General features: G+C 45.1%; 1 protein-coding gene across 1 annotated transcript in view; it reads left to right on the top strand.

Annotated features, from left to right (window-relative positions):
• The window catches only part of slco5a1 (solute carrier organic anion transporter family member 5A1), a gene marked incomplete at both ends in the record, with an annotated part of 37,883 nt that extends 23,632 nt beyond the window's left edge, over positions 1-14,251 (top strand). Inside the window, 6 exons of the mRNA XM_080515037.1 lie at positions 3,294-3,458; positions 6,594-6,792; positions 11,155-11,314; positions 11,691-11,932; positions 12,024-12,088; positions 13,794-14,251. Of these exons, the coding sequence (XP_080371163.1) occupies positions 3,294-3,458; positions 6,594-6,792; positions 11,155-11,314; positions 11,691-11,932; positions 12,024-12,088; positions 13,794-14,251 (1,289 nt within the window). The remainder of the gene's footprint in view (positions 1-3,293; positions 3,459-6,593; positions 6,793-11,154; positions 11,315-11,690; positions 11,933-12,023; positions 12,089-13,793) is intronic.
• Between the last annotated feature and the right edge of the window lie 2,319 nt (positions 14,252-16,570).

Raw genomic sequence — 16,570 nt, 5'->3', positions numbered from 1 at the left:
GCATAAAAGACGAATCTTTTGCAAAAACCAGAGGGATGAAACATTTTTTTTAAGGAGTCATCAAATAAATTCTTTACAAAAGAAGCAAGTGTGGCAACTATTGCGAGCCACTGGTCTGTGATTGCGAGAGCAGCTGTTGTAGATGCCAGCAGGACTTCGCCATCTGTCCCCTCCCTCCAGACAAGATTATAGCCCGGCTCCCAGGAATGAAATAATTAGTGTCGCTATTCTATTCCTACCTTTGATCTGGGATAACACTGACAGATGCTGCTGACATTTCCCCCACCTTCATCAAGATCGGTCGAATTAGCACGAAAACGGCGATTCCCAAATCGGGGCAACATGTTGCCCCGTTAGGCCGGCGCCGATGGAAGTCAATAATAATCCCCCTCTCATTCTTAATGCCGTTTCTTTTGTTGCTGCTGTGTCTTGTGGTATGCTTTAGAAGCACGTGATTCTGTAGAGGTCCGCATGATAGTCTCATGACTGTTAAGCCTTAATGCCGGTGCCCGGTGCAAACTTTCAAATCCTTTGACGGACGTGTAGCTGCTCGGTGTGTGGTCATTCCCTCGAGCAACATGTGGCTGAATTCAGACAGATAAAACATGAAAATAAAAGTTGGGGAAAAAACCCAAAAACATTTCACTTTGAGTGGTTGCAGTAAAGTCTTAGTTTGGTTTCCTTTATCAAACATTTTAATTTTTCAAGTTGATAGTATGGCTGGACCTCCAATGCATTTGAACTTTACTTTAACTTGTTTCTTTCAGATTCTGATCATTATTTTTTATTTAATGGAGGGACCATTCTGTCCTTTGATCAGTTCAAAATGTTAAGTTGATTACCTGTCTTTAGTCACATTAATTTTAACAATGGGGAAAGAAAGAAAAAAAAAAGCTTTGGCGACGTATTCATGATATTCCACTTTAAGCCTGTGTGACGATGGTGGATGCAAAAGATGAAAGTTCTCCGACAGCAACCACGTGCCAAAACTAGCTGAGCAATTTAGAAAAGCATTGCTTTGACAGATTGAGGAGCTCCACGGCCCGCCGGGAGCTCAGAGCCAAAGTGCTCCTGAAATCATACACCTCAGCTGTGTGGAGGTCACAGATCTTTATCCACCGCTGACCTCAAACCACCGGCAAGGACGTTGAATGCAAACTTCACTTTATAAAGGATAGACACATAAATATCAAGAACACTAATGCCTCAACGCAAATGATTTTGTTGAGATGAGTTTTAAGTTTCTTTCTCCGTTCTATAAACTACTCGGCTTCACAAATACACTTTGCAGTTAAAAACAGGGATTTGCAACCTTTTCTATCAAAATAAAACCCACATCAAATGAGACAGCCACCATTAAACTGGCTTTCTCTGCAACGTTCTCTTTGTTTGACTATATTTATAGTTTGCTCACCCGCGTACAAGCTCGCTGTGCAACAAATTTAAAAGAAAAACCAGAACTTTGTTAAAGCTGCATGGAGCCGATACAGTGAGGCTGCAGAGCTGCAGGTACTGTGGCTCCAAAACTTCAAGCCACGTTCACAAGAGAAACCAGAAAACTTTCATTGCGTTTTAGGTGAAATGTATTCAAGACTTGAAGCCAGTCCAGGCACATTAGAAGACAAGGAAGCTGTAAGTGACACACCAGAATTTCTTTTTCTTCTGCAGTAGTAATAAGTTCCCTGAACAATGTTCCTAGAGGGAGGTTTATGAATTGAGAAGTGGATTTTTGGGGATGCATTTTCTATACACAGAGGAGCGTTTAGTGTGGAATTATCACTGCTGGCAGGCAACACCTTGTAGATTTGGCTGTGGATGGCGTGGGGGGGGGGGGGGTCACAATGTGGCAGACAGTAATTTAACTGAGATGCCCACGTTGGAGCGGCCACGACAGCGAGCATCTGCCCTATGAGTCACAAAGTGGATCCTTACTAGTCCCTGTTTGGACACCAATTCTCTCACTGACGTCATAGCTTTATCTTCAGGGAACAGTAAAAATCCTTCATGTCCGTGGCTTCTTCTGACTCACTTCACTTCTGCCCGGTAACAGTAGTGTACTTACAGTTGGACCACATGACTTTAGAATGACAGAGTGATGGGGCATTGTGCATAGAAATGACCGAATCGTATGGACACTGACCCCAAGCAGGCATGAAGGTTTGACCTTGTTCTGACAAACCGAGGGTGACGGCGTTCAGGCTGGATTTGTACAGCTCGGTTGGTTTTTGCGCGGGGAGCATGGAAACACAGGATATACAGGTTTGTATTGGACGGCACTCTTGCATGTGGCTTTGTGAGCAGCTCACAGCCTGATCCAGTTACAAAAAGCTGGATGGTGTGATATAAAAATACTGTATCTATGTTCAGATTGTGCTTGTTTGTAATTTCAGTCCTTTTCATTTGAAATCATGGAGCCATTCTGTTGTGATGTGTTGTTTTTGTTTGGTCATAAATGATGTTTCACAATATAATATAATATTAGAAAAGAATGCTTGCATTCAAACTTTAAGCAAAATATATTGATTTTGAAATCTATTTAAATATGGACATAAAAATAATGTGTTTTTCTTTGGTTTTTTTATTCCCATTGGCACAATCAGCCTCCAGTGGAAATATCCGATGTTGAAGTTCAGGCTCTCGGGGCTGAAAGTGGACATGCACGTGTAACAATACAACTATTGTCTGGAAAACTATTTTTGTCACAGTGAAGTTTTGGATAATAAGGAAATGGTCAAACAGTTTTGGAAATGTCAGTATTAAGAAAAACACAATATCAACCAAGGAAAAGTTATAAGCTAATAGTGCAAAAGCCCTTTATGGCCACTCATTGTGAAGTTTCTCTGAATGCTTCCAAGATTTTCACACAGTTTAAATCGATCTTTTTGCTGATGGTGTTTTGTTTTCTGTGCCACAAACTGAACACTCCCTTGACTGTGTCTTCTCTCCTTTCTCTCACACATCCAGTCGTCTTCTTAGATCTTAGAACTTGGATCGAGTAATTTTTAAAGCTTCGTCTCAAGTCTGTTGAAACGAACAATTTGGTTATACGTCACCTTTTGTTTTTGCAGCACACTAGTAAATTAGAATAAGACTTTGTGAGAGAGGACACTCGAAACTGTGATTTTCCAACGTGTTACTTCCAATGTCGGCTCTTAGTTTGTTGTTAAACGTCGAGCTTTTGTCGGATCTTAATTATGTCGAGCAGCGGTTCTTCCTCTGTTGCTCCAGTTTAGGAGCTGAACCGAGACTGACAGTAACGAGGTGCCGTTTCTTGGCGTGCTTCCCTCTCCCAGACCTCCCCAAGGCAGCACTGAGAATCCTCAGCAACATGACCTTCCTGTTCGTCAGCCTGTCCTACACGGCGGAGTGCGCCATAGTCACGGCCTTCATCACCTTCATCCCAAAGTTCATCGAGTCCCAGTTTGGTATCCCTGCCTCCAACGCCAGCATCTACACAGGTAGGTTTATCTGCTGCATCATGATCCATACTGGCTGTTTCACTTTATTTCATTGGTATATTTGGACGACAGCAGGCTAAATGAGTCAGTAGTGGCACAAACTGGATAGTTTTGTAAGTTATTTCAATACTCATACTCATTTTCACCACTTGAGCAGTCTTTCTTTCACGCGCTCATTCACGGCAACCATTCATGGCCCTCAGCCTCCAATGGGATCAATTTGGGCTTCAATGTCTTGCCCAAGGACACGTTGACATATTTAGAGGGTGAGCTGTGGGAATGAATCACCAACCTTGGAATTGGATGCTGACCTTTTCTGCCAGCTGAGTCCCACAGTTACTCCGTCCGAGCGAGCGTCTGAAATACAAGGAAAAATACACCCTCTCCCCAGTTTTTGAGATTTCCTGTTGCTATAGAAAACACAATAAAGGCCCAAATAGGTTGCATATGGACAGGACTACAACGAGCTTCAGGTGCTTAATTAGTCTGTACCCAGTTAAGTCGTCTCTGTTTCGATATGCACACTGTGATCTACAGACAGCGGCGGCGCCGCAATGACTCATGAAGTCCGACTGGATTTCATTCAATGATAACCTTCTATTACACCCACTGACTGTAATACACGAGCCCCTGCAGGAGACATTCATCATACCGTGGTCACACACACACACGCACACACACACGCACACACACACGCACACACACACACACACACACACACACACACACACACACACACACACACACACACACACACACTCTTGCTTTCAAAGCCATAATGCAGTTTTCAATCGCTCTTTGCTGTCATAATCCTGATACCAGATTACTTGTGTATTAGCACCACTGGCTGAATCATGACTGAAGGATTAGACGAGTTCTTTGTACATCCTACATATGAGGCACTCAGCTCGCAGTTGAGTGTGTGTGTGTGTGTGTGTGTGTCTCCAAATGACCATATGTTTACTGGCAGAATACTTGAAAACACACACACACACACACACAAATGTACACAATACCATTGCTTCATCCCATCTGCCTGTTGCCAGGATACAAGGGGTAAGGGCAAACGGGTGGTGCGGTCGTCATGGCGACCTGAGCGATGCCAGGCGGCTGGGAAGTGATGAGGGTTGGAGACGTGGAGGAGGAGAGGGCACTTCTCTTGATGGGAGCAGAGGGGCTTTTCTCAGGCAGCCGGCTGGACGTTTCCCTGATGACCAGGACAGATTGTACGTTTAAACAGTAGTGAAGGTGCACGCCGCCGCCTCGTTTTAACGTTATTACCTTTGCAAAGGCGACATTAAGGGCTGATTTGTGAATGGTAGGGCTGAAGTGTTCCTAATGAAGTGACCAGTGAGTGGATTGTCATAATAAATCAAAACATTCAATTATTAGACTGAATTTCTAATCCAGTGAGTTTTTTTTTGTGAGACATTTCATGGGACATCTTCTGTCTGAAAAGTTTTATTGCAGATACTCAGCATTTAAGTGAAAAAATATTGATTATCACGATGTCACTCTTTCCTGAACAGACGAGTACCTTGAATCCTCACTCTCATTGGACTTCATCACTTACATATCATTCACTTCCAAAAATATGTTTCTGCAAATTCAATATATAGAAGAATATAAAGAGCACATCTTCAGTGACGGCGGTGGCGCGGTGAAATCTCTCCGTGAGGACATACGTATCCCATGCACATGAAGGCAAAGTAGTTTGTGCTGATAATAACACTGTGCATCGCAAACGCTTTTCTTTACCAGGCAATGGAAACCTCTGCAACGCATTCCCAGACTGGCTATTAAATGCTAGAGGGGGCTGGTCATTTGCTCAGAGTCGCTCCAAACCCCCCCCCCCCCCCCACAAAACTTGAAATTGCATAAATTACCACCTTGTTGAATCAGTCTCTTACTCTTGGGTAAAGAGCGGCCACTGCTACGTGTTCATTAGATGTTGCTACAGAAATAGAACTGTAACATATCACACACACACGCCCCCCCCCCCCTCCCTTTCATGCACAGAGCCCCATTATGATGTGTTTGCTTCTCACTCTTCTCCCCCTTCACTGTCTTACCGCAGCCGTCAGTCCTCTCAAAACTGCATTTCCATCCTCTTTTGTTAAACATTTTTCTTTCAGTGCTATTAAGTTTCCAGACTTTGCATGATGTGATAGTTGCAGACAGGAAGATCCACCGTGACACGCGTACATGTGTCAGATCCATGTGAGAAATAACTCTCATAATGCAACATTAATCCAGATGACATTCATGTTATGTTTCACCTTTGACACTGTGTGATTTACTGCATGTTTAGGATGTCTGGTTTCAGTGTGTACATGTTTAATCCTGCAGAAAGCACGCGGTTTTAGTGCACTTCCAGGGCGAAATGCTCCAGCTGTTTGTTGCCAGGCCCCCCCGTGTGCTCACAGACAATATTCTGCCTCTCCGTCGTTTTTTTTTTTTTTTCCCACACAAACACACCAGGAGAGGCTGGGTGACATTTCTCTACACTTGCATCCTCTCCCCACTAATCCCCTGCCTTTCGTGACCCTCCGCCTCCACTGACTGACCCCGTCTTGCTTGTTGCCCGTTTGTGAGCGCCTGTGGCCGGGTGGTGAGGGCTGCCATGTGCACCCGCCCCGAGCCCCGACTCCCACACGCCGACACTTACCACTTTGTCCATCCCGCCAGCGCTGCCTTTCTTCGTGCTGTCATTCCGATTAGCTTTAAGGGGAGTGAGAGCACGTGTTGCAGCCCGAAGTGACTCACTGGTAACTTGGCCCGGTCACCCTGGTGGAGCACAACCTATTAGAAGTCCCTTTGTTTCTTCGAAGTCGTTCATTCCTCGTGTAACGGGAGCGATCGCGTTGAGATCGCAAGCAGCTGCGTCCACAGCCTTCGATCTTTCAATACAAAAGCCTGGCAGGCTCGCAAGGTATTCTTGTTGCTTTGCCTGATTAAAAACACAGTAGATCATATGCTTTTTGCACTTGGTGAATCATACATTACTGCGATTAATTCAGCGCTACCATGTCACGACACACATTAGCGGCTCTATTCCTGTGCCGCTTGTGACGCTGACGCTTCTGTGGCTTTTCTGTCTTTTCCCTGACTGTGTTTTCCCTCGTTCTCTCGCAGGTTTGATCATCGTACCCAGTGCCGGGGTGGGCATCGTGCTGGGGGGCTACATCATCAAGAAGTTGAAGCTCGGCGCGAGGGAGTCGGCCAAGCTGGCCATGATCTGCAGCGGGGTGTCTCTGCTCTGCTTTTCCACGCTCTTCATCGTGGGCTGTGAGAGTATCAACCTGGGAGGAATCAACATACCCTACACCACCGGGTGAGGACAAAAGCACTAATAAACACACTTATTCAATCCGAATATTATCTAAACATTTACATCTGCGACAAAATGGTTTGTTGTCCAAGCAGCCAAGGCAGATTAGACGATAAATCTACTTCCCGAAAACACATCAGTTACAATTGTGCCACTTCCAGGTTCCCATTCCAGAGTTTATTGTACCAAAGATACGGACCCTTGGGAACCACACATTTGCCCCCCCCCATCTATATTTTGCACAGCCTGCAAGCCAGCGTGCGAAACTCAACTCATCTGAGCCTGGCCGCCTTTCTATGGCGAGTTTGCATGTTCTTCTTGTGTTGGTGGGTTTTCTCCAGGTAGTACAGTTTCCTCCCACGGGTTAAAAAAACTTTTAACGGGTGGACTCAATTTACACACGAGGCATCGGGGAACCAGAAACACATTTATTCCGGTACTGCTTACCTCAGTCTGCATGCAAAGATGCATTTCGGTGAGGTGCGGGCTCCGCACGCTGTCACCGCTCCCCATCATCCACATGCGCCGTGGCGTCGTGTTTGAGTGTGAATGATTAATTAGCGACGCTGGCATCTGCTCTCGTGGCTCCGCCTGATTCACTTTGCCACCTCTATTTCTGAAGCTCCGTCTCCACATCTCATCAGCAGCCGGCTGCAGAGCGAATAGTCACCCGATGTGTCACCCCCCCCACCCCCCACCCCCCCCGGGGGGGGGGATGTTTGTTGGTCTGCGAGTGTGCTCACACACACATCCAGAGAGACACCCTCCTTAGAGTCACCTTGAGTGACACAAAAGAGCCTACAAATTGATTAAACCTACAAATTGATCATAGGAAGTTAGCGAGAGAAAGAACAGCGGAGATGTCAGAGAGAGGAGTCTGCAAGCCGAAGGATCTGCCTCACATTCCACTTTTGGATTGTAATGTAAGCCCTCTGATCTGTATTATTTGCTGTCATTTATTGTACTTTGGCATCTAAAAGTTAGAGAATCAAGCCCGACCGCCTCCAATGCATGTCGTTCCATTGCGTTTGGATTGAAAACCCACACAGAACGAACCTGAACCGGAGACATTCTCGCTAAGACGTAAGAGAGATTAAACCAAAACTCCTGAAGATGGCTCAGGACTGCAATCCTCTGTTGAAGAATTTACAAGAGGGGTCAGCAGGAGCGTGCGAGCTGCGAGGGCTCCTCATTATGAAGCGCACCGGTCACTCGTTCCGGGTAGCACCCACATGAGGAATGTTTAGCCCGGGCCTGCCCTTTGTGTCTGCACTCTTCCACTGGTCTAGACGAGGCCGTCCCCCGCCAACAGGCTGTGGACCCGCCGACCAAAAAGGACAGAGGCAACAGGCACGTCCAGTTAGGCAATAAATATTAAGTATTTGCAAATGTTGCATGAGAGTGAAGTCGTGCAGCTCATTCAGAACTCACCTCAATCTGTTCGAAAACCTTTGTTTTGATAACCCCCCCCCCCCCCCCCCCCCCCACCTAAACTCCTGTTCAGTGTCTGCAGTGTGAGAGCAGATTAAGCCACTTGCGGTCTCGGCTCTACGTTTGGATTTTTATAGGACGCAGCATCGCGTTGTAGTGACACAACATCTGGAGGGGTCGAGCCAAGTCCGGGATTTAGTCTGGGAAAGGACATGTGCAATCAGTGCAGCAATCCTGCGACTCCAGCCGGGCTCAGGCCTTTTTGTGTTCATGTCAACACACATGCCGTCTCCCACAGAGCACGCACACACACACACACACACACACACACACACACACACACACACACACACACACACACACACACACACACACACACACACGTGCACGGTGTCTGGAATGTAACACTGTTATGTCAGGACATGCCCGAACGAGATGAGCTTCCCCGGTGACAGATAGTGTGAAAATGAGCATCGCTTCACGCTCCTATGAGAAATGATGGTCCACTGATGGAAGAGGAAGCAGAAAATAACCACTTTTTTTTTTTCTTTCTTCCTGGTTTTGCTCATTTTATTTTAATCCCTTAACAACGTGATGTTAGCAGTGCAAATAACTCACGGCCTTAATAATCACCTCAACCACAAGTGGAATGGAAAACCTGCAGGGAGGAAGCTCCCATCAGTCTGTGTGTGTGTGTGTGAGTGTGTGAGTGTGTGTGCGCTTGAAAGCGTCGCCCTGACCACTGTGTGGTTAGCGCTCGTCGCCGTCTGTTCCGCGGGGCTCAGGGCGACGCTTCCCAGAGCAAACGCAGGCCTCGCCTCACTGCTCCTGGTTTACACGACGCCCTGCTCCCGTCTGGCTCGGAGCGAACGTTCCCACACTGCCCCGACGTGTCACTTCCTCCGCCCGTCGCCCCGGCTCCTCCGTCAGCCGCCACAATGAGGATAATTAACCAGATTGTGAGTGGCAGATTGCGAAAGAATTGCTAAGACAGGTGTAAATATAGTCGGAAAGAATGGCAGCCTCTTCCAGCAGCTTCTCTCCCTCATATGAAACGTTTTTCTGTCTCACTGCTTGCATCGCAGACTCCCACAACAACTGTTTCTAATCTCACATAACCCTGTTTGTCTTGTAGTTTAATTGCTTTTTGACGCTTTTCCCCGCAGATGAGAACAAACTTTGTGATTTGACGCCGTGCAGACATCAAGTAGCACGAGTATTTTTACAGCAAGAAACATTTTCCATAGACCTATGACAGAGAACCGCATCATTTAACCAACAAAACGGCTGCAAAGCATTTAATGTTTAAAATTAATATAAGACGGCTCATGGCTATATTTGCCAAAACTGCCATTTATGTTGCATTTAAGACTTTTGATTACAATTTTAATGTTTATCCATTTCACATATTTTAATGGTTTTAAACGTTTTAGGACTGTTTATATGTGTTTTAGCTTTTTGAGCATTTTTTTTCTCAATTTATTAAATTTTTTTTGCCGTTTTAGTTACTTTAGCTGTTTAGCTCTTTTTCCGTTCTCTTCCCATCAAATGTGAGTTAACCAGCATCATTAGCAGTGAAGCCAAGTGAGTCCATGGATTCATTGATTGACAGTTGTAATTCTCAGATTAGCCTTTATTTAGATTTATCCCTGTACAGCTTGGTCACATGCGGGTTGGAAACTCCACGCATTTGTCACCTAAAGTGAAACGGTGCTGGTCAGGTGACGGCGCGAGATCATACGCATACTTAAGTTGATTAAACCATCGATCGGTTGTATTTCAATGTCACATTTGTTACCTTGAACTGTGAGGTAAGATTGTCGATGTCATTTTGTGAAAGCTCCAGGGAGCTGCACTTTTCCCCCAGAGCGAGAGGGGGGGGAATGTGATGTTTAATGTTATTTTTAGTTATTGCAGCTTGTTACTGACACGTCATCTGAGCAGAACTTCTTTCCTTGTGTTGTGGCTGATGTGGACATGAGGAACGTCAGTAGGGAGGCTGTAGGGAGGCCCAGTGAAGACTTCCCGCCTGTTCTGCACTCGGGTTTCTTGTACAGTCTGAAATGTCCCGGACAGAACTCGATGTTCTTGTTCTTGCCACCTGGAGAAAGCAAACGCATTTCTCTGTTCTCATGGAGCGTGAATCCACCTTAACCCAGATAAATGAGTCTTTAAGAAATTAATAAATCCTACAGCAGAGTCAGTGGCCTCAGGCTCTTGCTGACACAGCACTGCTGTGATTAAAAATACATCTTCAAATAATGGAGAAAAAAAAAACAAGGAAAGGAAAAACAGCCGTGTCAGTGGACTTTAACATTATTAAAAATTATCTGGGGGGGAAAAAAAACACCAACATTTCAGATGAAGAATCAGTGAAAAACAAGGTCTCTTTGTAAAGGTGAGGTACCAGAGAATTTATCTCCAGTATCGGTAACATTGTAAATATTACTATGCCTCAGGAAACTGTCAACTCTGCAAACCAACAGAAAATCTAATTCTTTTTAACCTCCCACCCGAAATAAATTAAGATTTTGGCATTGCCTAACACCATGATAACAATGTTCTAATGCCTCGTACCTAAAGCCATTCATCACCTGCTTGATTACAGTCGTGCTAAACTTCACTGGAAATATCTCGAACTTCTAGATTTTACAAAGTTGAACCAGCAGGGAGTTTGAGAACTTGGACATCCAAAATTCACCAAAAATGTGCCAGATGTGTTTTTTGTTTTTTCTTCTTCATTTTGAATACAAAAAGTCATGATATTGTGTGCATGTACTCACAATGCAGCCAAAGTCTACCATGATGAATGGATGAATTGTTTGATTTAATAAGTGTTTTCGTGCTTTTATCCACGCATCCACGACATTATGATTGTTATTACATCACATTCATACAACGACTCCCTCCTTGAACCCGCGTGTGTGTCTGCAGTCCCACGCTGACGATGGCCCACAGGAACCTGACGGGCAGTTGCAACGTGAACTGTGGCTGCAGGATCCACGAGTACGCGCCGGTCTGCGGCTCTGACGGCATCACCTACTTCAACCCCTGTCTGGCTGGATGCAGCTCTGTGGGCAACGACAGCACCGGGGTGAGGAGGCCAGAGGGGTCATGAAAATGTAGTTGGTTTTTTGTTTTTTTTTAATCCATTCAAAAGCTCTTTTTGTGTTCCTGTCAAGGAAAATAATCCCTTCAAACAGAAAAAAAAAAAAAAATCGAAACACAAAGACTGGCGCTCTGTACGTTCTCACTCTGTAGCGCTGGAAATCCAGGAAGTGGCTACACAACAATGTCCGATAGGAAATCATAACAACGCGAGGAAATCAAAATGTTTAGATTCTTTGTCCAGGCCGTTGCTGGTGCCGCTCAGTCTGTTCCGCCACGGAGCTGCGGTATTATTAGCTTGTGAATAAAACAAAGTTCCTGTTGCAATCCCGCTGATCTGTGGTACCCGCTCGCGCTCGCAGGTCCGGAACTACACGGACTGCGGCTGCGTGCAGAGCAGGCAGGTCATCACGCCATCGTCCGGCGGCCAGGTCAACCAGCTGCAGCTCGTCATCGTCAAAACCTACCTGAACGAGAACGGCTACGCCATGTCGGGGAAGTGCGACCGCACCTGCAACACCCTCATCCCCTTCCTCATCTTCCTCTTCATCGTCACGCTCATCACCGCCTGTGCCCAGCCCTCCGCCATCATCGTCACGCTCAGGTGGGACGCCGCAGTCGCAGACTCGAGACTCTTTTCTGACTTTGTTAGTGTGAAGAAATACGATTCATTCCTTTACTTCCTGTGTCCGCAGGTCTGTCGATGAACAAGAGAGGCCTTTTGCTCTCGGGATGCAGTTTGTTTTGCTGCGAACTCTTGGTAAGTCGTCGACTCGCTGCACCGAACGTTATTATATTAACGTTCAAATAACAAAATTGTCATGAAAATCAGAAATACAGTATTTCAACATAACATTTCATGAGATCCAAGATGTGACTATTGTAAACAAACACTTTTAAAATGCTTGAAAATGTTCAGCTTTTGTTGAGTGTAGAAATAACTGACAAAACAATCACCTATTCACTGATATTCAATTATTGTGAGATGAAAGTGTACTTTAGCTTCAAGTTCATTGTATTTTACGTTCTACAATTACTTGTTGTTTGAGTTTACATTTTGCATTTTCTCATTAATCCATGCACCTCCATATTGGGAGAAATGTCTGCTGAACACTTGTTTATGTATAAATAACCACTGTCAAAGAATCACCTAATAAGTAAGTCGGGCACAAGCCACTGCAGTCACGTTTCTGACACTATTGCTTCCTTCAGCTTACGTTCTCTGGCCCGTGTTTGCGAACACACCGACATCTTAAAAGGGGCACGAATGACTGGGAATTTTTCATTATCGAGGTAGAAAAGCCCTCAAATTGAGTTATCACTGCTTTAGCGTGTCAGTTTTAGCGGCAGTGTGAGCATCAAGGTGTCTTCATACAGGTTCTGTTGTTTGTTTATCGTTCTATTACATTTTACCGTCACATTTTTCCTTCTGATTGTTTTCATTGGAGGATTAAGGTTTTATAAACACGTCGATATGACTATTGTTTCTCATAAAGCAGTGATTAAGTTCTTGTTCTCGAGGGTTTGCACTCACCGACATGAAATAATCTGAATTTTGTGTCGAAAATATTTTTCATCATGAAGGAATAGTGACACCGAGTGGTGAAGGAGCGCCACTGCATGTTAAATATGTACACGTGCACATTTGATAGTGAAGCTTTTGTGACACATGTTGACTTTCACATTTCAGGTTCATGTTGATATGAATGAATTTAGTGGATTATGTGCAATAACGAGTTTTATTCTTCCATTGTTGGTAAAGTAACAGAAAAACTGTGATACTGAAATAACTGTAATAACAACTATAGAACATAAAAACAATATACAAAGGTGACATTGTTGTGTGTATGATTGGGCTTTTTCTGTAGGTTTAGGGTGTTAAAAAGAATAACAACAACAATGCTAATATTACAGATGGTGATCTCAATAAAAGCCACCATAAATTCTGATAATGATAATAATTATGGGAAATGTGTTTTGGTTGTTTGTTTTTTTTTGATCTTTTTACTTTCATTTTCAGTCGCACAAGTAAAAATACACATACTCGTTTACTAACAGACCATAATAAGAGAATATGTACTGATTCGGGAACTAAGTAAAAAATAGTTTTTAAGACTATTTAGATTGAAGCATTAAAAAGAAGATTATCATGAATGAGGGAGGTTTTGCTGAATCTGCTCCCTCATCAACCATCATCCTTCACAAGTCTTTTCTGTCCTGCCTTCTCTTCTTTTAACTTGTCTGTTTAGGTACATACAATTCACTGATGAATGCAGAAGATAATTCTATATATATAATAATAATGTGAAACAGGAGCTCAATTTAGAACTTAATTCATGAAAAGTGCTTAATAATTCTGTGTCGTGAAGCGAAACTCTTCGGTGCTTCTCTGTGAAAGAAAATCCAGGTAAAGCTTGTGTTGAGCAGTTACGAGTGTCTTTTCCGTGCTTCCCGGCTCTCCTCAGCCTACATCCCGACGCCCATCTACTTCGGCGCGGTGATCGACACCACCTGCATGCTGTGGCAGCAGGACTGCGGCGTGCACGGCTCCTGCTGGGAGTACGACGTCACCTCCTTCCGCTTCGTCTACTTCGGCCTGGCGGCCAGCCTGAAGTTCGTGGGCTTCGTCTTCATCTTCCTCACCTGGTACTCGATCAAGCACAAGGAGGCGCGGGCCGAGCGCTGGCGCCAGCACCTGCCTCCGCTGGGCACCGTCAGCGAGCTCATCTGCCACGCCGGCGGCCACAAGAGCCACGCTCGCACGCGCTCCTGCCCGGTCTTCATCCCGCCGCGCCCCGACCCGCCGGCCGCCCCGCTGCTCAACCGCGGCCACAGCAGCCTCAGTTGCCCGGGCAACGCTCTCAAAGCAATAACTCCCCCCATCTTGTTGCCGCACCACCACAGAGGCTCTGCACATGTCTGAGCGCATGCCAGCCGCCCTCTGGGGTCCATTGTGACATGTGCCTTCCTGTTTGTGTTTCCGCACAACACCGCATCTGCTCCACACCACCCGGACGGCCGCCCCCCCCCCCCCCCCCCCCCCCCCCCCACCTCCCACATCCACCCCGAGCCGCCGCCGCAGGCGGAGACACAAGTGCGCCCACCACACCTAAAGGGCTGCTCATGTTTATGACGACAGGAAAGATGTTCTCATACTCGGAGCGTCTCATCAGCTGCAGCCTCCAACAGCGTTCACGCAGAAGGTCAGACGATGTGAAGACTCCACATGGTGCTACTGTTAAAGGGCAGGGCATTAGAATCTCTGTACAGACCGATGAGTCATCATCAACACGGCGTCTAAAGCACAAACCTGTACTATGCAAGATCCAGTGTACAGCTCCTCCTCCTCCTCCGCCTCTTCCTCAGTGCTGTACAGCTCCCTCTGTATCCCACACCTGCTCTTCTCTCTTTTTATCAGCTGAATACACACAGACCCCCCCCCCCCCCCCCCCCCATCCCACCATCGGCTCTCTCATCGCCCCAATATCCCCGTCAACACATCAGCCGTATCTCAAGTATCTGAGCCATTCCACCGGTTCTCCTGTCATGTTGTTTGGCATTTAGAGAAATGACTTGTTTTTAGTTTTTGTTTTTTTGTTTTAGATCCCTTGACCTCTTTAACTTTCCTTCTTTTCTTAACAGTGCCTCTCCGGCTGTCTTGGCCAGTTCCAGTACACACAGCTAGCTCCAGGGTAAACGCTAGCTGCTGAAAAGCCAGTCACTGTTCGCTCAGATTAGTGACAAGATCAGTTTTTTGGGGTTTGTTTTTTTTGTTGTTTTTTTTTTTGCCTTCAGCTTTTATGGTCGGGGAAAGTGTCACAAAGACTCTGCAAGGTAATCTATGTAGCTCCAATCCACACCGGCACAAATGGTAGTGTTTAATGACTCCAGTGAGTTTCATTCCACGTCACGGCAGAAGACATGATCTGAGCTCTGATTGTGTGCTCAAGCTACTGTTCGTCCTGAAGATGTGAAGTTAGGTCGAAGTACGCAGCAGTTTTCTTTGCCCCCTTCTTCGTCAAAGTGAAATGATCCGTATCTGATCCATCGCTGCGATCAGCAGATAAACGCGCGTCACTTTGGTATTGTAACTGCTTCTAATAGTCATCCGATGTACATAGTAGGTATTTAGCTGTCTTGACTTTTAAAAAGGATTAGCGCTGCAAGCATGGCCCCTTTTTAATCCGCCAGCAGCAATCAGCCGTGGGTTGTTCAGTTTGTGGGTGTTTGGGGCCATCCAGTGGTCACATGGAATATTGCGCGAAGGCCAGTGAATGTTAAGTTGGTCAGACCGACTCTTATAGAATTCCTCGGTAAATGGCTCACAGCTCTGGAGTTGGTGATCTGCTGCCTCACATATTTATTCTGCAGGAGATTTGAAGCCCGGCCTTCAGATTTCATGGCAATGTGCATAGATGCATCTTAACAAGGTTAATTGAAACTGAAATATGCTTTTTATTTAGAGTTTTGGACCATAAATGGAAGTATTTCAAGATTTTTTTTTTTTTTAAATCAGATCCTCATTTAGAGATCTCAAAATATATATAAAAAAAATGTTTCAAATTATTACAAATAACTAAGACGGTTGTTAGCTTTTAATCACAATTATTCCCTTCGTCGGTCTGCACAGTGGTGAGGCGTCAGTCCGCTCACCTCTGATTGGTTCAGTTTGGGGATTTTGTGTGTAAAGTTTATATGGGTTTTCTCCTACAGTCCAAAAACAGTGACTGGGATCCTGTTTGGAGCAGGAAAGGCATTTGGAGATTAAAAACGAGCCAAATCGACACTCATCTCATACGTTTAGAAGTAACTTAACACAGTTAACTTCACAATAGTGTTTTTGGATGCACAGGTGTGTAATATTTACAAAGCAGCGTTTTGAATCCAACGGTCGTCTTTGAGCTTATATATAAATGTCTGATGGTCGTGTTTTCTGTAAAGCAGTGAAAGAGGTGCTCACAAGGCCTTTTTGGGGATCCCTGTATTACTAAGTGTGTCGAATGCACAAAAAGTCAAATATGTGACATTTAAAAACCAAATTTTTAGGCTTTTTGTGTGGGAGGATGAAGGAAAAGGTTTGATAAAAGTTGCTGTATTTTATATTCTGAGTATTCTCAGTATTACATTTAGTTTGTAATAGTTGGATAATCTAATGCGAGTGAATCAGTTTAATTGATTTAAGCTTTTTTGGGGGGGGATGAACGCCATCCTGCCAGGTAAAAGCTTTCACATGATGGCAGTG

This window comes from Blennius ocellaris (genome assembly GCF_963422515.1).
Source record: "Blennius ocellaris genome assembly, chromosome: 19".
In the NCBI taxonomy this organism is placed as follows: domain Eukaryota; kingdom Metazoa; phylum Chordata; class Actinopteri; order Blenniiformes; family Blenniidae; genus Blennius; species Blennius ocellaris.
The sequence above is the reverse complement of the archived record's forward strand: the minus strand, read 5'-3'. Positions and strand labels throughout refer to the sequence as shown.